This window comes from Dufourea novaeangliae, unplaced genomic scaffold (genome assembly GCF_001272555.1).
Source record: "Dufourea novaeangliae isolate 0120121106 unplaced genomic scaffold, ASM127255v1 scaffold89, whole genome shotgun sequence".
Taxonomy (NCBI): domain Eukaryota; kingdom Metazoa; phylum Arthropoda; class Insecta; order Hymenoptera; family Halictidae; genus Dufourea; species Dufourea novaeangliae.
The window spans coordinates 2,388,670-2,413,849 of record NW_015373988.1 but is presented as its reverse complement, the minus strand read 5'-3'; the positions used below and the strand labels follow the sequence as shown (position 1 = coordinate 2,413,849).

General features: G+C 34.5%; 1 protein-coding gene across 1 annotated transcript in view; it reads right to left on the bottom strand.

Annotated features, from left to right (window-relative positions):
• The window catches only part of LOC107187613, a 107,729-nt gene that overhangs the window by 17,624 nt on the left and 64,925 nt on the right, over positions 1-25,180 (bottom strand). Inside the window, exons 3-4 of the mRNA XM_015575748.1 lie at positions 20,203-20,229; positions 5,665-5,758 (exon numbers count right to left, since the gene is read on the bottom strand). Coding sequence (XP_015431234.1) covers positions 5,665-5,758; positions 20,203-20,229 — 121 coding nt within the window. The remainder of the gene's footprint in view (positions 1-5,664; positions 5,759-20,202; positions 20,230-25,180) is intronic.

Genomic DNA, 25,180 nt, shown 5'->3' with positions numbered 1-25,180 from the left:
TAGACTGTTTCAACTACACATAATTAGAGTATATTAAACCGTGCCAAGTGGTCCAGTAATAAGGCGATGAATTATGGCATTTATCGCTATAAATCATCTGCATCTTATTGCCTTTGGCTGCCTGAAACGTAAACACTACTGGGTGCAGTATAACAAAATCTATGAAAATACATTAAACATATTCAAACCTTACTGACACCTTGTCCATATATTTCGTGAATGGTTCCTACTGTTTTACCAATTAGCATTAATGTCCAATATTTATAACGCCATACGTGACGAATATGTATTTTATTACTAGACGTTTTTCGGTCATTTTTACAGTAAAGAAAATAACCGAGAAGCTCAAAATACGATTGTAGAGAAAGTAGACGATAGAATACTATAGAAAATTATGAAAGCAAAAGAATAAACTAATAGGTTGTTATAGTGACATCTCATAAAAAAACGCAAAAATTTGCTGTACCACCTAATACATTTTGTTATGTTGTATCATATGTTATGCATATCAATATTAAACAATTTTGTTTGACATAAATTCAATACTGGTTAGTTTTAGTGTTAAACGAATAGATGCGAACACATCAATCGATTTCACCTGTTCGACGATGAGGTAAATTCTACTCGGAATACTTAATATTACCGGGAAACATTTTCACACGGTTTTTTTGTTTTATGAGCCGTGGTTTCAAAGAATTCAACAGATAACGCACGGTATAAACGTGGAAGGAGCACGATTCTTTGATGTCAGTTCGAGTCATCGAAGAAGTTTCCAACGAAATCGTATCGCATTGAAGTGTGCTTTCCGGGATTTAATCGCGGCGTACAATTGCGCGGGAGAAATCGACGGAACCACACCGGAGAGAAAATATTTTTATCGATTGTATCGCGCACGGAGAAACCTTTTCGCGACATCTTGATTATGCACGATTCCACCGGACAGGAAAACTTACAGTCGGATAAACCCAAGATAAAATCCTTAATTGGGATTTACGACGGAATTCTTTTATAGATTATCGGATTTACACATTTCATTCACGCGAGTTCGCACGTGAACCTCGAGTTGCTGGGAAATCTGCATAGGAAAACCTGGTTAGATCATTGAGCACGTGATTTTTAACCCTTCCGTTCCAAGTGTTCTCATATGACTACGTACTCTAAATTACGGAATAAAATATTAGTATCATGTATTGTTTCGTCTCTGTGAGTATGTAATAGTTATGAAGACTACTTGTCTTTTTACACTGTCACGTTCTCTCTCTAAATATGAATTTTTATTTTGTTTATATAAAAAGGAAAAATGTAATACACTCTTGCTATAAAAACTCTTTATGTATATAGATGTATGTTAATATTTCATCGACTAGAAGTTCGCTCTAATCACGTCGATGCCGACGTGGTGCTTCGGACTGATTTTCATGAAAGTTTATAGAAAAATAGTGGACAACTGAATTCTAAGCTCTCTGCGACAGTTGGTCCTACATACAGTATAGTTCTCGAGACATTTAGTAATAAATATCGTGTTTTGTTCGCTACCTTTCTACAAACTTTCATGAAAATCAGTGTGTAACACCTTATGTAGTCACTGCGATAGTGAAAGTATCGAAAGGGTGTATGAAAGTGAGCGCGACACGAATATGATCCTACCATTCAATGTGAAAACTTTTATGGAACATTTAAAGCACAGCCTGTTTTACTTTATCGTTTATATTCTTCTATTTTTTTGTGTCCAAAAAAGAAGCCCTCTTTGACTATAAATTCGAATGTGAGCTGCAAAATGGCCGCCCACTGTCAATTAATTTAATGAACAGTGAAATGTGTTTATCAACACATTCTAAAACTAAATAACGGTGCGTGTTTATAGAGAGAATGTCCTGTATGATGTGTTACAAATCCTAGATCCAAGCAATTTTAAATATAAAATTTTCATTCAATGTTTTTGGTACTAATTACTGGAGATAAATAGAAGAGGTCTAGATATGTTAGATTCAAGAAATAAAACGAATTTTCAATGAAAATTGTTTAAATGAGAACATTTGAGTTGGTTATAGTAAGAGGAAAAAGTGTCAGGTTTACTGAGAAGTTGATCTCTCGATGATTCTGTGAAAGTTATTCAGGAAAAAACATTAAGGTTGCCTTTCGCGAAATTATGTTAATCTTTTTCTTCGTATTTATGTCTTAAAGTATATAAAACATTTACTACCTATCGATGTTTCGCTTTATCTATTAGAATACACGTTTTACTTCTTTACCGTCAATTTTTAATAGGCAACACGTGACGCTCTGTGGCTCGAACATGGCTGAAGACATGGTGTGTTTAAGACTGTACATCAGGATTACCAGCAGCAAAGAAACTGATTTCGATGATCCGAACGAGAAATTTCGATAGAAAGTACATTAAAGAAACTTGTCTTCTTTTTGGAAGAAATTCTTACTACTACAACTGCACGATAACTATACATATAGAGAAGAATATGTATATCACAACTCCGCAAGAAAAGTGTCAGACAAGTCGAAAACACGTAATTTTTCAGCAGAACGAAAAGACACCGATTCATTACCTAGCATTTCATATACTAAACAAAGTGACAGTAACGCCACCTCACTTGAAGTATCACACTTCAACATATGACATTTTTCTGAATGAAATTTTTTAACCTCTTACATTTTTCTCGCGAGGGTGCGATGTATTCTCCTAAACATAATGATAACCACTGCATCGTCAATGTTAACGAAGTAATAAATTGAGCTGGGCCATAAACGTCGTCCAGTTAGGCTCCTTGGGTCCAGGATAGTTTTCAGCTTATCCAAAATCTTCAGGTCTGGTGTGAATGGGAAATTAATTTAGAAGGGTTATACTATGCACAGACCTGGGCAATATTTGTGCCAGGTATCACCTGCCCACTGCCACAATTCCTTTTATTGTTCGGTTGTTCGGAAAATTTTCCAAATGCTGAAGATGATCCTGGGCCCGAGGATCCTAGCTGGGCAGACTTTATGGCTTCGCTGAATTTACCACCCCAGTATATCGTCGAGTAGGTATACCTCACAATTAAGTGCCGTACCCTAAATCTCCGATAGAGCTCCAGAGCTCCGATATATTGCAGCAGACATGGAAACGTATTGGATGATAAGCCTACTGTTACAACTCGAGCGTGACAAGACTTTATTTTGACAACTTGTTTCTTATCTGAATCAGATTAAGATTTTTTTACTGATAATACCACTTCTTAGGCGATGAATGTTTTTTCTATATTTAAGCATTACTAGCACATTCGGCGTATTCACTGAAACCCATGGTAGATCATTTTGTAATATCTCTGATAATATGATCAGGCTATGACTAAGAACGTACAGAACAGATTGTGCAAGAATTAAAAATTCAAATTCCACGAAGCAAGTACTTCAGCGGAATTTGGGGAATTCTTGAACTGTTAAATTCTAGCCAAAGGTATCATTTAGTAAAAAATACCAAGAAGTATATTGTTATTTTCGAAACTTCTTTTTAAACTGCCATTCACTAGGAAATCATGAAGAATAAACTAAATTTTAGTCAAACAAAATAATTGAATTACTTTCAATTTTATTACAGTAGAACATCCGTTGCCAAAATTATCAAACTATCAAAGTACCATTTACCCTGAAAATAGTTTCAGAAATCGTTAAAGAACTCTAAATTGCAACCAAGTAGCTTTCAAAACGTGAAGAAAAGTAGATCTCTGTAAATTATTTACAGTACGAACAAATTTTTGGCACTTTTGTGAGATGCAATATTCGTTTCTCTCTTATTTGTTAAATTATTCCTATAGACTAAAATAGTAAATGTTACCTCATATGTTAATAAATAAACATGATATTACACGAGGTTATTGTTTATATTAATCAAAATGACCTTTTTATGGTGTGTATGAAGACTTTCGTGAGTGACTGTATGCACAGGTTAACTTAATTCTTAATTTGCACGACTAATTGGATTTCTACGGCGCATAAGTCGGTTGAATTGAAAAATATTATCCACATGGCAATGGTACATATTGGCAACCGGGAATTGTGCTACATGAGAGCCAGAAACGTGACGAAAAAGAAGGGGCAGGTTTTGTTCCCCCGAAGCAGTGAGCTTTGGCGTCATCGATGGTACGACAAGTACAATAGAATTAATGGCATCGGGTTTCACGTTCACATTTTCGCTATTGAAACTACGACGCAGTACCATTTCCGTAATTGAAACCACCTTTGTAATTGAAACGGTTATTTACGCAATTAAGAGGACCGCTCAACAGACATTTCACAGATGTTTCAACAAGTATGTATATAGTTAAGATACGTGGACTATAATCCAAAATTTTAAAAAGTATTAATGAAGTAGTGTGTCACTTCATAGCCAAAAGATGTCATAGACTATAGAGGCTTAACGCTTTCATGTCAAAATTATTTAGCAATTGGGAAGAAATATTTTTATATACTTTTTAAAATATTTTCATCAATGATTCACTCCGTTTCAGCAAATCCTTTAACGACCGAATACGATTAGCATTCTGGTAAAGCACATCTTATCCTTGTTGTACCAACTTTTTGTTAATTTTCATCTCTGCAGTCTACAGAATTTTCCAAAGAGAAACTCTAGTCTATTTTTTCTCAGGGTATACCTGTCAGAAAAATTGAGTTTCTTTACCAAACGGTAGATGACACACTATGGGTAGAAGAAATTTGAACTTAGAATTCGTCTGACTGAAAGTAGATGACAGGAGAGAGATCATTGGTGGCCTTAATTGGGATTGAACTTCACTAGACAACACGCGATTTGTTGATGTACGTCCAATTAAAATGTGATTAATGCCCGGAACGGGGATTAAATTGTATCCAATTGTGCACTTTCTAGTCTCAGTTGTATCGTGCCTTCTTGCATCGCGTATTATTCACTGGTCTAGGAAATCTAATTAGTCGGATTTATTCATGCGCTCTCTAACTTCGCGTTTCTCTGTTTTCTGGTATCCGTGGTGGCTCTCTCGAAGCTGTTCCTTGGTGGCTATGATAATCATTTGTGTTCTCGCCGTGTACTTTCCGCGCCAAGTACAACAGAAATCCGTTAAAACGTATCGGAGCTGTTCTGACGAATTTAGAAAATAATTTTAAATGTTTCACACGTGAGCCACTGATATCACGTTCAATAAGTCACCTGTATTAAATCGGAATTTTCTTCCGGAATGTAAATACAGTAGACCTCGATTGTATGAACTGGATTGGAAATTTGCATATTAAAACGAATCGATTTTATTTATGCAAAATAAAATTAAAATGGAATTGAAAAAATAAATACTATTCAAAATTTATAGTTTTGTAGTATTTAAAAATTATTTCTAAAGTAACAGATACTTTATAATAACTTGGATATTTTAGTGTCAGTGTTCTTTTTCCTTATACATTTTTGCAATTTTCTCTGGTAAATGTATTTTATATTGAAAAATTCATTTAAATAGCGTTCAGATAATCGAGGTTCTACTACTGCATATTATTATGTGATTATCGTAGATAATTGAACTTACTGATGCAATTGGTAATGAAATAATATCACAAAACAATTAATTTAAAGGGGACAAAAATGTGTTCTGTAAAAACAGTTGTTATTATTGTCTGAATTATTAGAATATCGAAGTTCATTATTACCTGATCGTTATAGCTAGCAGGACAATAATAACGCCCACTAATACCATAGCAATCAGCACCCCGCATATCATGTACACACTGTCGACTGGAGGATCTGCAACAAGAAGAAATTGTTTCTTTTTTATCGTCATGTCTGAGTCCACCCAATAACGATGATTTGCGACGTGATGATACATACAGAAATGAGAAAATAAAAGTGTTACAACAAAGGGAGCAGAACTTAAGAGTAACCCGATATTGTACGATTCCCTTTAAAGAAACTTGAGAGCGTAATATATATTTTGTCTACTGCTATCATGTATGTTATCATTGAAGAATCTACAACATCCTTCAGTCTTTAAAAAACATTCATCTTATGGAATATATTCGATGTTAGTACGATTTTCATATTAATTATAGGTAATAAATAATGATCACTTAATACCTAACGTTTTGAAGAAAATGAATACGCTTATGTATTTTATCGAGCTTTTCAGCGCTCGTAAACACCATTTTTCCGTCTCATCCAGCTATGATTATTCTTTGTTTCATAAAAAATTACGCATTATACTGATACGTACATTGATAACAAGCTTACTTTGAAGATCAGCGGTTATTTTTGCAGCGGATATACTTAATCATCGGATCATTAATCCAGTACATATATTCTTTCTCGTGGCTTTTCCTTATTTAAAAATTTCATTTTTGTTTTATACCGTATAATGTCACCAGAAGAATCACCAATGACGATTGTTTTGCACTATTGTAACCCACCAATAAAATTGTCTCATTTATTTCCATTGCTCTTATACCTTTTCAATGTCGCCAAAGCAATAGTGAAAGTAATAACATGTAATTTTGAACATTATTAATAGACTTACAGATTTTACGCTTTTACAGTTACGAAAAAATGTTAAAAAAACAAACCAATTAACCAGGTACATATCAACATATATATGTCTTTCAATTAATCTATAGAAATCTGAATTTGCATGAACAAAAGTCTAATTGTTAATTTCACAAATGTCTCCATAAATAAATTTCTACATTTTTTAATTTGTCATGGGAACGATGGTCATCTAATTCGTTTCGACATTAGAATACCACGAACTCTGAAACCTATAATGCTATTTTGAATAGACAAAATGACTTTCGAATAACTTTACAGATGACATCAAAGACGAATGTCAAAGGCGAATATTATCCCCGCGGAATGTTGCAACTTTTCTCTTTGACATTTTCTTGTACCACCAAACCTATTTAGCACAAATACATATTTAGGCGTTTGGAATATATTGCGTATTTGAAAATGTTACTTCGCGTCGTTTTTCTCCGAAGTGTTTCGTCTAAGAGGAATAAGGGAATTTTGCTTTTGTTATTACATTGTCGATGAAACACGTGGTAAATCACGTTATAGTGCCAAGTTTAGGTTCGAGGCCGTCCATGACGACAAACGTCTATATTATTATGACGTCACATTGCGGTTTACTGAAAGGATACTATAAAAATTTTACTGAAAGGTTCATTCATCTTCGTCAGCCGGTTATTGGCTTTTAAAATTAGCCCACCCTGTAGCACCGTAAACCGATGAAACGTAAGCCATATCTATGACGTTGCAAACTTATATGACGTTGACTGTAACGACACCGTTACCTCGTTTGTTTATTTTTGGATATTGATTATAAGCCAAGTATGTTGACGGTTCATCTGCTTTCAAGATTTATTAAGAAAAACAAGCCATCTTTCATTCCCGCAGACGAAGTTCATCCTTCGTCCAATTATCCGAAGAATGGAATTGTGTAATCATTTCACAATTTCCGCACTATATTTAAACTGAAATAAATTTCTCCTTCTCTTTACTTTCATTTTTAGAGATGATATTCGTAAGAGTACATGTATGTATATTTTCCATTTGTGTTGAAATTTCTACAAGTATACAAATTCCATGTGGCTACCGATAACAATATCTATACGCACGAATGCAACATTTGCTATAATTTATTTAAAATTTCTGTTACAAAAATGATACAGAATATTCAATAAATAGTAAATATTACTCATAATATGATAGAAATATAAGTTACACATAAAAAGTAAGCTTTGTCATTTACTCCTGTTATTTTCACCCCTTATAATAATATGTCTCTATGGTATCAGTATAATACAACGTAAGAAAAAATAACAAAAAAAAAAGAAGACGTGCATATGAATATAAGAAGGATATCATTGCAAAAGACAAAATACAGGTGTGTATCTATGTATAATTATTATTAGACTGAAACTTTGATGCACCTATATGACCGTTTGAAACTACGTGGCTCAAAAAGTTTGACAATTATTTTACTTGGCACATAATAGAACTCTTAATAGAGTGAACAAATTCCAATTCGATTCGAGTTACTGTGACTTTCTCCCTAGGGATCATTATTTGCATAAGCATCCACAATTTAGTAACTAAGAATCCAACATAACCTATAAGAAATAACCACCTTAGCAATGATACAACATCTACTTCCTGAGTAAATGTTACGATAAAACCGGACGTCGTAATATTTTGTAATGGTCAACGATGCCGGTTAACGTCATCGTTCTATGGTTAACGATGTCCACTCCGAACGGATTTCACTCGACAATGTCCGAGCGATGTTACAGCAGCGAGCAGCAAAATTGGACTACGATGTAACGACATCGAGCGTCGTCTTTCGCGCGTGGCACTTTCCTAAGGAACCCCTTTTACATCTCGTAATGCGATTCAGACGACCGTGTCCTACATCGGGATGAAGCAAAGTGAATGGCGCGATGTATATCTTACTCTCTATCCTCTCCTTCGTCTGCCTGTTACCCCCCACTTATGCCGATTCCTCTTTTCCTCGTCTTCCAATGAATTGTATTGTACTTCTTGGAAGACACTGTGTGTCCATGACAATAATTTAAATTCTATGGGAACATAGGAATGGACAATATAATATTCTTCGCTGTATAGGGGAATACCTATTATACGAGATAATAGGGAGACAAATCCATCCCTATAAAGGGTTTTCTAGGATAGTTGGTCCTGAAGAACCGCAGTTTTATGTACACTCACGAGCAAACTTGGCTTCCCCTAGAGGAAACAGTTGACGTAGGAGAAGGGCCTCCTACCATGCTCCTACCTGTTGGTATTTGGAATTACTGAAATTTATGCCAAATTAAATTTATTACTCGGAATGAATTTACCAAGTGGTAGGAGACTTTTATTCTACGCCATTTTTTCCCCTAGTGGAAGCAGAGTTTGCTCGTGGGTGTACAAGGTGATAAAAAAGGGTTCAATACTTTGGAGACTTATAGTACTCACCGAGAGGATTCAAAAATGTCTAATGCACGTAGGTCCTTTAGAAAAAATATTTTGACGAGCTCGTACACGTATGGTTTTCGTTCTTATTACGCGTTGTGATTTTCTGCAGGATTTCCATTACATAATTAACGACATTATGTAACGAGAATGTTTTATGTATTCCGAGATTCCGAGAAGCCTGGATCAGATTGGAAATGTCGAGGGAGGGGCAAGGATATATTTGTGCTGCGTATGGTGAATCTAATTACTAGATTTTTTGATTTCATTAAGTACATACACTGTAAAATTATAATCTGTTATTGAAATAATAATAATTAACTTTTATTGTTAACGAGAAGTAGAAAGAATATGCAATTCAGAGTAAACATTCATTGATGCTTTGTTCTATTGAATTAAAAATAATTACTAGATGGATATAATTATTATGATTCTGGACGCTGCAGAAATCCAAGTTTCTACTTCGAATTTCGTAACATTTTAGAATTTTGGCATCGGTATAGAGATGGGCAGAATTTTATTAAGTGTCTCCCTCCGATTTTGATGAAACTTCGTATATCTGTTAAGCAGTCAAAAATAAGGGATACGTATTTTTTTTTATCGGCTGAGACGCGACTTTAAGGGGTGAAACCACCCCTCGAAGTTTCAACCCAACAGTACTATGTCGAAAACCAGAGAAGATACATGAAAACTTCTAATGGACGACGTTTGCGGTTTTTTTTGTAGAATGATATGGTGCTAACAAATTGTCCAAAATATAATTTGTTTATAATAAAAAAATTTCGGATATAGACTGCTTAACAGACATAAGAAGTTTCATCAAGATCGGAGGGGGACACCTCAGTGCGTTCCCTTGTAAGTCCCTATCATAAGTCCTTCGATAACAAAATAACGCTAGGCAAGGCGCCTTCGATTCCATTCAAAATACGTTGACGCTAACAGGCAAATTACGCGTGAAATGCGTCTGATGCAATGGGTTATATTATTTAAACAGCCGATTCCCAACTGATAAAGAGGCTCGATTGATGACCTAGTGAAACTAATGAATGAAATAAAATTAAATGAATGAAACCAACTCGTGAAACAGTTGAAGAAACGCCTCTCAAGTAGAATAAGCCGTTGCGTCAGACGTATTTTACGCGTGTTTCCACCGCGTTATGTCAATTCCACTTTGTGGTGAGCTACAAATTTATTAATATCATTCAATTATATAAATTCATTGAATAATATTTCAGAAATTTGTTTATTAGAATAAACATTTCTATTTACTATACACATGTTATAAGAGAATCAGTATATGTATCTCATTAAATTATTATTATATTATAATTAGTCTACTCATTTGGAACAAAACTTATTAAAACTTCTGCACTGACTCAATGGACTAATAATACCTCATATTTACCTGCGTCTTGCCTTCTGGCGCTGTGTATTACATTGTGTATTTACTTTTATGCTACCTTTAATACTAGTTTTTAAGTAATATATTAATATATGCATTAAAACAAGAGTTCAAATAAAATCATATTCAGCTAGTACTAAATTAGAAAATGTCAAATGTTCGTTCGATAATCTTTGAAATATGAAATTTTCTGCTCTTTTCTATTTGCAGTTTGATGAATTGGTTTATATCTATCTCACGAGAATATTCTGTGCTGCGTCTATACGTATACAAGCAGCATGTATGTACTCGTGGAGCTGCTCGTAAGGTCACGCTATTATAGGAAAGTGCAACGGTGACTATAATGTGACCAAACGTCCCTTCCTCCTTAGTTTCTCTTTCAAAGAACACGAACAACCGAGGCTGCTATTTGAAGTTAACACGTGGCAGCACAGGCTATTGTTTCTCAAAATCTTCCTTTAGACGCTAGAGCCAAGCGAAACTTGAAACTACCTGAAGAATTTGAAACTCTTCCGCGTACTACGTAAGACGTAAAGAAACTTCAGAACTTCATGTAGAATAAAATTAATTTGCAGTATTAAACAGAAAAATATTACTTTTCGTTAAAACCGCTGAGAAGTTACAAAAAACATAAGATTCTATTACATCTTATACAATAAATCTTCTATATACAATAATTCTAATTACTAATAATGTTAATGAAATTAAAAGTGTATAAATATATGAATAGTGATATTACATTAAAAAAAGAGCTCACGATGTGTTAAGATAATTATGTAAATGGTATTCAAGTCTTTTTAACTAATAATTTCGAAACTTCATTTCAAATTGAATAGAATATTCGAAAGGTAATTCAGCGTGTAAAAATTGGGAAAATTCCACCTGGTTCGAGTTATTCGATCAGATAGATCGCATATTTCAAAGTCAGCAATTATTGAAATTTAGAGCACATCTAGGGTAAATGTTCCAATTACTGCCAGTGTCCAAAATACTATCACTTTATTTTACTTAATAAAAACGTAACGTATAAATAATTGTGTACAAAAAATGGTATTACTGAATTAGAACTTTAATTACCATAAAAACAATGAAATACATGTATGCACCTACAAAATCATAATGGTACTATTAGATAATTCTTTATGTACATGTATATTACGTTCCAAACTGAGATGATTTTTAGGTTAAATAACACGTAAAATGATTAAATTTTATACCACGATCTTAAGGTGGTAGTAATTGGGACATCTATCCCAATTGCAAAAAAAAAACTGATTCCGTGAATTTTGCAACCGATCCGCATACGCCTGGAACGCGCGTCTGCTGAAACATGCGTTCGTCCGTTTGACGTCAATCGTTATGGAAAAGCAGAAAGGAACAATATACGAGGTCTCTGACTCCTGATCGAAGTATGAAGTTTACATTATCCGCGAACATCTGGATTATAGAGTACCAAAACAAAAGAATGTGCACATTGCAAATGAAGATCAGGCGGAAAAAACATGATAAGTCACATTCTCCCTTTTCTTTGTTTACAGAGCAGCAATTTTAAAGTTGAAAACGCTCTTAGCCTAGCCCATATTACCAAAATTGTGTTTTTATTTGGTTGTAGTAAATATTAATCACAAGTATTTATTAATTTCTAACAATAATAAGTAATAATTATTAATCACCCTCATACACATTAATTATCACCCCCTTGAACGTTTAAAAAATATTGATTGTCATAAGATTAGTTACGCTCATGGTTTTTTTACAAAACTTCGTGGACTTAACAGGTATATCCACTGTTGATAATTATTTTTCAAATAATCACATCTTAGGTTACCCTTAAGTTGTCATTTACCTTCTTCGATTGAGTTTTTAATATTTTTCCTGGACTTATCCAATTATTCCCCTGTATCATTTCGACTTGTCATATTATTTCCATCTGCATCCATTTTTAGGAGGCTTATATTTTTGAAACTGACAGGTTGATCCCCTTCTTAACTACGTCATATTACACAATACTCTCCCTTTTAGTCGTACTACACAATACTTTCCCTCTTATAATATTCCAAAATGCGTCAGGGACTACTGTAATATGTTAACGAAAAAAATTGAAAAGATACATACGAGTATAGTAAACATATACTGTACAGTAAACCAAGTCTACGCTGATACTGTATGTATCTTTTGAATTCTTTTTTTTGTTAATATTTTACAGCAATCCTCAATGCAATCTTGAATATTATAAGAATTTAAAATAAAGATTATAAAATAGCTGAGTTTCAATCGTAGAAATTCATTACTATATGAGATCATAAAATTGAATATAATAGTATGTTGGGTATATACTACCTATAACAGAGAAATAAATAATATGATATAGTATCAGAATAAAACTGTCCTGCCTTCTTTATTTTCATTTCATCTCACTACTTCCTACATATACATTATTACGTTTCATAATTGTTTCCTTTTTTACTTCCCACTAAGTATCTGGTTTAGCAATATTTCTTCCAAAGCACGTAACATTTTTCGTTAGACGTGTTTTCCTTTCATTGTTTTATACGGAATATTCGGGTCTGTACCAATTTAACTTCAGCGCATTTTCGTCTTTTCAATGTAAACAAAACTCCCCACTATACGAGATCCGGTAACTATGGCAATAATTCTTCATTTAAAATTCTTTTTTGGCGAACAACAAGACTGTATGAGACAAAGATACGTATTTAACGATTATTTTCCAGGAAGGACGACAAAAGACGTGTTATGACCGACAAACCACAAAGTCTATGTACAATAATACTTCGAAGAAACGACCGCCTGGATCGACAAAAAGACTGTTCCACACGGCTGCGGAGTCAATTTGATTGTGGAGGGAGCATTACGTCAATTAATCGCTCTCTCAGTGCCGCTTTTTGTTAGTCATTCTTAAACACGTGTCGTGCTTGAACTTCCTTTCAAATTACTGCCATCTATGTGTTGCATAAAGCCTGTTTCAGGTGATTCTCTAGGCAGTTCACAGCTTATGAAAAATTATGTTATCAATTCGAAATGATCGATGGAATATTACGAAGAAAAGTAGGATACACGATATCCCAAAATTCTTTGAAGATACATTAAAAAAACAGCGTTTTTAGAAATTTCTTTTAAAATATCCTTGCTCATTCTACATTGAACTTCGATAGTTGAAGAATAATAAACACTTGTGTAACGATGGTTATAACTACTTCACTGCCCACCTTGTCGGTTCAAACTCCATGTTTACGGGTTTCGTTTCTTTTCGTATGATTGTTTTTAAGAAAACATTCTCTACGTATCATTGTTATTCCAAAAACAGATTACGTTTCTTATTCTGTTAACCGTGGACTCTTCATCGGGAGATAAATTATTTTTACAATATTATATTGAACACCACGGGGAAACAAAAAGAATTTGTTACTAAATGTTACCAAATGTTTGCATAAAAATTACTTGGCCGTCCGATCAGGTCTGGCTTTCATTCTAGTGAAAATTTATTAGCTCCAAATGTACCTAACAGACTACAAAAACATTATCTGCTACTACTAGCTACTCAATTTTCTTATGAATTCTTTTAAATCACAAAATTTCTAATTTATTTGATTAACTACGTAGATATTAGATTTTTCTATTTATTTTTACTTTTCATAAACTTTGCACCAATCTTTCATTCACTTGAACAGAAGAGATCTTTTTGTAGTTGTAAGGGCGGAGAGTTTTTCTAAACACGAAAATAAACAAATTTTATTACTACTTACATGATATTTTAATCAAGAAAAACGTCGCGTCTCCAGCAACAAACAGCACCACTCAAAAGTATTCGAACGCCAGGATTGGTTTCGTAAAACACAAAGACCTTTCGATCCACTACACTACCACTCATTTTTTCTTTTTGATTGTATTCCACACTATTCTTCGGTATCGTCAGTTTATTTGCAATGACACTGATTGAATAACTGTCACCACGGAGACCACACACTGCAAAACGTTTTCCAATTGAAATCTTTTCAACCATCGACACTTTCAACACGTTACAGCGAATGTTGTATCGCCAAGAGACGAACAAGAAATGGTTAAGAAAAAGGTGAATTTCAGATTTATAAGACTCATGGTAGGTTTGAATAATTGCTCAAAATTAATACAAATAACTTGGAAAAGTTACTGTTTCGAGTTCAATTCAGAAACTTTTAGAAGAAACTGTGAAAACACTTAGCGGTCAGGGTATAACATAGTCGTAAAACCGTTGGGTGCTAAAGTAATCACATTGTGGGTATCGGCACAATAGAGGTTCGGCAGAAATATGGAGTGATAAAGGCCTGGGGGTCTTATTTAGGTCTGCGGCAAGCGTGGGACCGTGCGGTAATAACCCCTCACCTGGGCCATAAATAAAGGTTCATTTGAAGCCTGGGACCAGTGGCCGAGACAGGTATTATGCCATTAAGAAATTGACACTTCGAACAATGCACACTACCTGAATTGCCTTCCCTGTATAAAAAGTGTTTCTGAAATGGTGGTGCAATCCAAAAAAATTTTTATTCTACATGCAAAAATAAGTCGAAAATGTAGAATAACATTTTGTCGGACGATGATACTCCAAAATAATAAATTTTCCGAATTCATCTAATGCGTGTATGTATTCATAGTGACTAGTAGACACAGGACAATTCGCTATTGTATAGTCAAGTATAGTGAAAGTGACACGTGTATTTCAGATGGATGCAAAAAGGAAAGGGTTTACAAATTTCTCTATGCTTCACAGTCGTATTGAGAATACTAAATTCAGATTAAAAAATGATAAATGTTACAGCGATGGAACACCACGTGTGTTCGAATCGATAAATTGAACTATCATGGACGGTATACTATAACTGCGCTACACGATAACATTTTCCGAAAGTATATTCGAGCGTGTTGCATTTCGTCCGATTGTTTACAATGATAAAGTTTCGCGGCATCACGTTTTATTTGCTTCAATTCCGTCGTACCGTTCCGAGGGGCTCTGTTTCAACGGAAGAATTTTAAGTGAAGAATTTTCGTTGCCAGAATGCTAGCTATAACAACGTCCGTGCGTCACGGTTTCAATTTTCGCAGGGTTTATTATGAACGGTACACCAAGTTTCCAGAAACGCTTTTAATTCAATTAGAGGATGGCTAGTAAGAACACAACAATGTCCCTGAAATCGTACCAGTTGGTCTTGGGTAGCGTGGACAGTAATGGCCAATAATTTTCATCTCGAAGAGGACAATAAAATGATACGAGTTAATCCTTGCTGGCAAACCGAAAAGTAGCCCGATGATCACCTTTGTCTTCTTAAACGTTACTCTGTCAAGTTTGTGAGATTGTCTTGACTTAACGTATGATATATCACCGGTTTATTCCTTATAAAACGGAACGAAAAACTCGACAGTCCTTTCAACGAAGTCGAGTCAGTGAAAATAAAGAAAACATCCGCGTGCTAGGCACGTGATAGAGCCATCGGCTCCAGCTATTGGTTGACAGACGCTAGTCGAGTGTCCCTGTCCCTGTCCCATCTAAATGGTCATCACGTGGCCTTTGTCTACAGCTAGTGACTCGACTCGTTGAACGTAGCATAGTACTTAACATTTCCGACAAGTTAAAAAAAACATTCCCATAAAGAATAATTTTATGACCCCAAATTCTTGGGGATAGTTTCACTTATTAAGCGTGTGACCATAAATGTAGAAACTAAGACGACAATAATTTAGAAATTTGAACAGAGAAACAATTATTTCAATCGTACATAGACATGTAATACTGTGTAGTATTATTTTTCCATATGTAATTTCGATGAATATGTGAACAAATATATTTTTTTAGTTATAAAAAGATCTGAGTGTAGTAGTATTTCCTATGTAAAGTATGTAATTATTTCCTTATTTCTGCTGATTTCAAACTTTTTGTCCAGTACTGTGGTCTAACTGTACGCCAAGTTCTGTGCCAAGTTTCATCGAAGTCAGCGTGTTGGATAATGTTTCTCGTCACTGTACACGATTTGTTTACAGAAAAACCAATTTAAAATAGCAACTTCTCGTAAGAAAGTAACACTTCAACACTAGAACTACCATACCTGTCAAAATGACGGATTGCAGATTTTGTATTGTACAATTACTGAAATTATAGTAGTAATTTACTATAGATTTTATATTATACTATATTATGCTATATTGTGGATGTTACTATATTATACAATTTAATTTAGTACATGTGCAATGCTGGTAGTTCTAGTATTAAGATTTAAAATTATGCAAACCTTGGCGATATTTCCAACACGTGTTTCAAGATGGCGGACAGAACTGAGGTCAAACTTTTGAATGTTGCATAGGTATCTTTCATTTTTATTCTTAATAGAATAAAAACAAAACAGTCATAGGAAGGCAAAGCAGGCAAATATGACATTAATTTGCAAATATAGTATGTAATAATTGCAAAATAGTACAAAAGAGATGTCATCTTGGAAAAGTATCAGAGTTGTCTGGAGAGTTCAAACAATCATTATGGCCAATGAATATCTTCGAAAAAAGTACTTTAACTAACTATGTATAAATATTATCAATATCATACGTTTCAGAGACTTCGTTAGAAAAGCAAATGTGCTGTAACCTTTTTGTAGTAAAACCCATCAAATGAAACGAAAACTTCTATTTGAACGATGTATTTTCATTTCAAAAGCATACCACGATAGGTATTATCATAATCCTTTCCTGTTTATAATCTTTTTACGATGCAGTCAAGCCTTACTCACAATAGAAGATAAAGACGGAATATTATATTCTGTACATAAGAAAGACCAATGAGATGTATCTCACATTTGAAAGAAGAACACAATAGAATTGTTGCCATGAAACGTAGTTTCATTGCGTTATACATTTTGCAATCATGAATGAAATCACTTCCAATTGAAAATCATTGATTTCGTCCAGAATCAAATGATCAGTAAACATTTCATGTATTTTTGTGTTATAAAGGTTTCCCCATTATTCAATTCGACGGTGTTCACCCTTTCTACGTACAGTATAAACAAATCGATATCTACGGTACGATAGAACGTTCGTGTAGTGTTTCTTTTGCAGGCTCAAAGGTTGACGACTACTATTTATTTAACACATGATCTGAGGGAAGCAAACAAAGAATAGATGCAAATGTTACTGGAACAGTATGTTCCACGCTGAAATCATAAGACTGTTGTAATTTTCATTTGAAGTTTAGATCTACGTGTGTAACGAAATTTAGTTTATTATAGTCTACGTGTACGCAATGCAGTCGACATGGTCTTCATTAAACTAATGCGATGCAGTAGTGGCTACAGGCCGCTTTATTACCGGTTACGAGATAATAAATTACCCCTTTCGTTGACATTCTTTAAAGGGAACTCGACAAATTGGAATATAATCTAATGCGTTTGCTCAGCTCCAATCACACGATCTTCCGCATCGCCCTAACAGGCAAAAGCTATTTACTTTGGTCTCTACGGAAACATACGATCCATTTTTAGAAGGCATCGATCAGAACAGAGTGGTTTCGTGACGCACTGGACGTGTATTATGTACAAAAGTGTCGTTCCTTAGTTCGAATCGATAGAATTACGTGAAAAAAAAAAAAGGACTGCTCGTTAGCTTTGCAGTCGTGAAACGCAATGATTTCAGTATTGCAAATATAATTTATAATGAGGGGCTAGAGATGTTAACAATTCTAGATATTTTTCTCGAACGTATTGTTCGATCAAAGTCAACTATACTCTAATAGAAAGTTTACCCTTTAGGAGAAAAAGAGGATGGACAGATAAAAAAAAGTCCATTAGTCGACATTTAAGAAGGTGGCGTAAAGGACACTGTGTCAATGGATCAATAACGAACAAAAAACGGACTGTAATTTGACATAAGGGAAAATTTTCTCCTCGATTTGACGTACATACATCAATTAAATATATTAACCCTTCAACTCTCAATACTGCACTAGTGCAACACTCATTTTAAAAGTGCGGCAAATTACAATAAACTTGTCAGTGCATAACTACCGCCTTGAAGGGTTAGATAACTTTACAAAAATTCGAATCAAAGGTGAATTTGTTTCATCGATTAGAGGATCTGTCAAGTCTGCTAATTTTTGTCATACATTTTTCATATTTAAATACTCAATCTATTCATAATTTACAGAATGAATTAGTACACTGTATTATCACCTTCTAATTACATCTGTCGCCTTTTTTTCTTCGCTGTATTATATTTCCTTAGGGTGAAAAAAATTCCAAACCCAAAACGAAACTTTCCTAGACGGAAAAATCAGGCGAGTCCCACGTTAAAAATCAATTAATCGCCCGAAGTCCGACAACTACAAACCATCGGACTGATACCCCAGACGTCATGTAAACATCACGTGGTGAAAAATTGCCGTTGTACCAGAAGAAATTTCCCTAATTAGAAACTGATTAATCGGCTTCTTTCGAGAGCTGGCCTCCCCTGGTTATTTCGAGACGTAGTACCACCCAATTTAGCAGCTAGACGAAAATAGAATAATTCCTGTCTGATAGAGATCACTGATCTAAAGACACAACCTCACACCAAATAGGACAACTATACTGGGTGCTCCGTGATACACCGAACCGACATATATGTATAGATTGACACTTGAAACAATAAATTAAGTTCATAGAAACATAATATGCTATCGTGACCTCGTTTCGCGATATTCGCGTCGCAGTAATTGTTTCGACAAATCTAAGCTACCGTATTTGTTTCCGTCCGATCGTTTACAAACAATCATCTATATCTTGCGCATAGACCTTGACAAATGACAATAATATTGATATTTACCAGTAACGAGGCGATTATTAGGCCCGCATTGAGATACACGGTGGTCATTTTGAGCACCTCTTGCGCTGATAAGCAATTGCACAATAAAAACAATATCGTATAGGAGATATAAATGAGAGGATAACAGAAAGAAAAAACATTTTCTTTTTTAGGTTCTAATTAATTCTTCCATGTAAATAACTTGAAAGTAATAAATTGATCCATAAAGTTGGATCTATGTATTACAGGTTACCCTATATATTTAGGGGGTAACTACCGTTTATTATCTAATAAATAAATCTAAATATATGTATATGGTGTAATATTAAGTATGCTTGTACATATACAGTTTCCTTCCACCATTTAAAAAAAAGATCGGGATATTTAGAATTTAAATGACGTTATTAAACAATGTTTACTCAAAAAAAATCGTCAGATAGTTATTGATAGATCCAGTACTACCAAAAGATTGTAGCTGTTCAACATATAAAAAATTTCAAATATTCCAAAATATCAGAAATTATAATAAGTTGGAGGATTTGTAAAAATTATCGAAAGCAACAATGATATATCATCTGTAAAACAAAATTAAAATAAATGATAGAACAAATAATGTCCTTATCCTGATTTTAATTTAATAAATCTTTGAAATAAATTTTCCATTGACCCTAGGTTTCGTAAAATCGTCTAAGAAAACGTGAATTTACATAAACATCCGTCATCTATTTATAACACATAACATTATACGGTAATTTAAAACTACTGATAATGATGATAAATTATCAAGTACTAAAAATAGAGAAACCATGAGTATCAGAATCCTTGATGTTAGTCCCACGGCTAAGTGCATCAAATTAAGAGACTTTCAAACATACATGACATAATAAACTATGTATTCTCTAAAGACCGTGAAAGCAATGATTACCATGGTACATACATCCCAAGCGAATTTACTTTCTTATATCTAGCCCGCAAGCTCTTAGTAGCACATTAATAAAAGACCACTCACCGAGATGGGACAACAATTGCAAGGACTCTGAAACAATAAAAAAAAACGAGTACAATTAATATCGTATCTAAAGAACAAAAACACCGAGACGCATGCACAGTTATCGCGAGCATATTATTACAATTCCTAACAAAGGCGAGCCAATGAAGTTCAAGGCAAAATGTCTGCCGATTGTGTCAGCCCATTTTCCACGTGGCAAACAAAAAGATTTTTCTACGTATAAATAGATCTCTAATATCCTATAATAAATATCTCGGAAATAGGTTGAAATAACGTTCTCGGACGACATTACCTTATTAACAACAATCACAAAATGATAGAAGTCTATTCGACAGAGCAAGGACGCCATATTTGAATAAACCCACGTTCGCCGAGCATATACACGCGAGTCACGAGTTAAATCCTTCATCAAGCTCGCGACTATGCTGGATGCCAAATATTTTCGTTTGGCCCAAGGCTATCGAAGAATAAATCTCAGTGCGCCGTCTAACTGTTCCGCCACTTCTTCTGGTCTTTCAGCTCTTCGTTGCCTGTCTCGCGAAGTCGATAAGAAAAGACCGAGAATATCAATGAACGTCACGAAAGTTCCGCCGAGAAAGTGAACAGAATCGCGAAGAATTGAAGATCAGAGATGCAACGTACACACAAGCTTTCATTAGAGGGTAGATCGACACAATACGGGCCTGACGTCAGCAGACCTCTAACTTGGAGGTCCTCCGAGGCTCTTTCAATGGTAGCGCCAGGGAGAAAGGTTCAGCTGCAGCCAAGGTCTCTCGTAACTACAATTAAGGTTGTTTATATACACATTCGAAGAAGTCCATATACTCAAACGAGTTCATAAATGAGAACAGTTTTTTTGTTACACGTCAGAAACGGAGAATCCTCTTTGAGGTGTCCATAGGTCTGAGCGACGTTTGCAGGTGTAATGAACTCGATGCTTTCGCAGCGGAATCATTCGAGCCACGGAACCACTACCGGTTGCCAAATATTTTTGCAGGTTCAGGAGATTTTCCCCGACTTTCAGTGACGTCATAAACTATCGTCAGTGTTTTCTTTGCACACATGGGTCGACGCGGTTTCGGGACATAGGAGACTTGTATTCGAGCACGACCTTCGTTTCACTGGTGAAACATCCAACGAGACGTGCTTTTATTCTGCAGTCGTGTATATTTTCCTTTTCACTTCATCCACTAGGGCTTGTTTTGTTAGCGTGACGTCTCTTTGTTTCTGTTGGCTCCTTTAGCGGTGAATGAGGTGAAATCGATTTAAAGGACACAGGTGAAGGATAAAATAGCTACTGCTTGGGGTTTCTGATAAGAGTGGACCTGATGGGTACCAGAGTTGGGCAGAATTTTATTCGAATAATACACAGTGAAAAACAGCAGTATCTAAGAGTGTTGTTCTGAGATTTAAACAGTTAATGAGATTAAATAATTGTTCGACAAATGTCGATTCATTCATCAAGAAGTATTATTTTATTATAAAAATTGAAATTTCCATGTTTAAACAATTTAAAAATGACGAAATACATTTTTTTATCTTTTATTCGTTATTCGAAATTTTTTACAAAACAATTAAATGCTTGCATCGTTACGGAAGGTCACGCTAGTTTATACATTTAATTTGATCTAAATAAAATGATTTTCCATATTATTGCTTACGTTGATCGAACCTAGATTTTGGAATCCAAGGTTATTTCAAGGTCATATACTAGATCGTTGAACTGGTCTTGACGGCAGCTATAAAGCTACGAAGTTAAATTTGCATAATGCTGTTTAAGAAAACATCGATGACTTTTAAATAACCTTGACGGTAACATCAAACAAAAAGTTTGTTTATACCACCACCTTTGCCTTGGATATATTCTCTTAAATGTTTCCTTTGTTTGAAATGTTAAAATCCAGTTATTCGAATATCAACGAATAATAATGATGAAAGGGAGAATCAGTGGACTCCTATTATCCGAACGACCCACTTATCTGAATCCTGATGTCCTTCGACATGTTCGGATAAACGGAGACCTACCCTAATCGTTACAAATCGATGTTAATTGTGTGCAACAAGTAATCTTTCAAGTTTTTTTTTTTTTAAATCGTCTGTACAGCCACGAACGAAAGTACATCTCATTGGAGTAATATTGCTGTGACAGATACAGATTAACCGACTCTTTTGATCTACTGTAATAACACGCGTATGTAAGTTGAGTGGAACAGGTTCATGACAGTCTCGCGAGACACAATTTTCATAAATACTTTGATGTCTGCAAATCGATGGCACGTTTTCGAAATAGATTTAACGACTTCTTGAAATCGGAACAGCTTCAGTACCTATTTACATCCGACTGCGTGTATTTGTAGCTTTCTATTTTTATAGCTTAATCCGCAGGAATAGAAACTTATTTTTTGTGGTCAATTTATAATTTCGATTTTTTAAAAATATATCAGAGAAAAGGAATCGAGATAAGCTCCAATTTGATCCATGATGATTTTTGGAATTTTTTCCAAGATGATTCTTTTTTCGAACACGCTAGATTTAACAATATGTCTGCCACCTATGTTCCAGGATTAATTAACCCCATTTTCGAGGATTAATACTAATTGCTACCATACAATCCCCGAGTACTTGTCTCCATAATCGTTGCACCTTCTGACAGGATAACACTAATCGATACACATTTCAAAGTCCGAGTATTGATCATTCTGTACTTCGTGGCGTCTTAATTACTGCGCTTCTATATCTTGATTACAATCACTATCGACGTGACACTTTATAATATATAATACCGTCGAATCAATAACTCCATAGCTCTATATCTAAATCACTTTATCTTGATCCATGTACCGTTAATCTCATGTAGCAGTTCACGTGGTGATGTTCTGCAGCTTTGGGATTAGCTATTTATTTATCGTGGTTTTCGAAAACAGATTCGAAGTGTAGATGAGACGAAAGGATTTGTAAGATGGCGAATGATGGAGAGATTGTAATCTCGTGTGAATGATGGCGTGGTGATATTTTGCAGGTTCCGGCCATTTATTTGTTTATCGCGACCTTTGTAAACAGTTTCCGAGTACAGATACGACAAAAGAATTTGTAAGATGGTGAATGAGACTTATCTACAATTTGATGTAAAGAAAATTAAACTTTAAACCTTCTTCTGATTGACACTGTAAGCTACGACTATCAAAGTTATTATAAAGTTACAGATAGTTTTATAAGACAATCTGAGAACATAAATCATTATTTAAAAAAAACGGAATATGTGCAGATATTAGATGTCCCAGTAAGTAATATTATTTTATCCAACTACCAACGATAAACGTGTATCTATTTCTAACGGATCAATAAAAATGACTTTTTGAAAATATACAAATTTATAATTACAATAAACGTTGTGCAAGATCCGAGAAAATGCATTGTTGTAAAATTTTAACCATCTTTTAATTAGTTTGCCAGTTGTTTTGATTGCTTTGGTAATTCTAGGGTTAACAATATTTATTGTATGCTTCCTACATCCCACGTCATTTTTATTGAACAGAAAGTCTGAAAGTAACTCTGAATTCAAAATTGCACCACGGCCTTACTACAAATATAAGGGATCGTCAGAGATGATAAAATTTTATTCATTATTCGAAACCACCGAATAAAGTACAAAGATAAAGCTACAAATTTTATTCGAATCGTTACTTAAATAACTTTTTATCTAGATCAGTGGTTCCCAATCTGTAGTACTAATACTCGTCTAATATTAGGATGTACAATTTAGGGAAAGTGGCTGCAAGTGGTACGCAAGTCTAAGAAGATTTGGAACCGCTGATTTAGATAATGCCCAACTCTGGAGATCGCTAATTATCACATTTAATACATTTTGCACTTACTTATATTATACGTTGCTTTCAGATTACCTTTTCTACAAATGGTACACTAAAATCAAGTGAAAATCGATTTCAAGAATGAAATTGGAGGATTCCATTGCAATTGGAGCGCAATTCGAAAGGCAAGTGGAACGCTTATTGTTACACCTAATGGATTTTCCATTATTATGCGTTGTTCTAAGATTTTATCCTTTCTGCAACATGGTACAAACTAAAATCAGATGAAAATAACAAGCGATATCGAGAATGAAATTAGGTCATTCTATTGCAATTAGAGTGCAATTAGAGAACAATTATACAAGTAAATGGATCGCTTATTATTACACCTAATGAATTTTCTACGTATATTATCCATTCTTTTTATTATTTCTGTAACATGGTGCGCTAAAATCAGGTGAAAACAATAAGCGATATCGAGAATGAAATTGGGGTGATACCGTTGCAATTGGAGCGCAATTCGAAAGGTAATATAAGAGAAAATCGGTCACGTCACTTGCCCGTATCGCTCTAAAAGCGATGGGATCGTCACGTTAAATGCTTAGGATTATTTTCGAGTCCTGACCTGGCTTCTCGGTTTATATTCGAATGCGCGAGAAGCATTTTCAAGAGGCCCCGACGCCTAACGCCGGCACTATTATTTTCGGCTGCACACGCGTAAATTTAAACCGTCTACGCTTGCATCGGCCCGTAAAGGCACGTTCCCACACGTGCAACACACGCCGCGGCGCACAGTAGACCAGAGTCAATATTTAGTATTATAAAATACTAAATACCATTTAGTACTCTGCATACTATTTTATAATACTAAATATCATTTAATACTATAAATACCATTTTATAATGCTAAATACCATTTAATACTATAAATACTATTTTATAATGCTAAATACCATTTAATACTATAAATACTATTTTATAATGCTAAATACCATTTAGTACTGTAAATACTATTTTATAATTTGGTATAACACGACCAACAGCCTCTATTAACAAAACGCATACATTTTTAACGATTTATGACTAAAAACAAAATAAAGCGTGTCTGACTACGTACGGCCTTTTTCACTGTGGCACTCGATGTGTTAATATTTTTGCCCCCCCCCCCC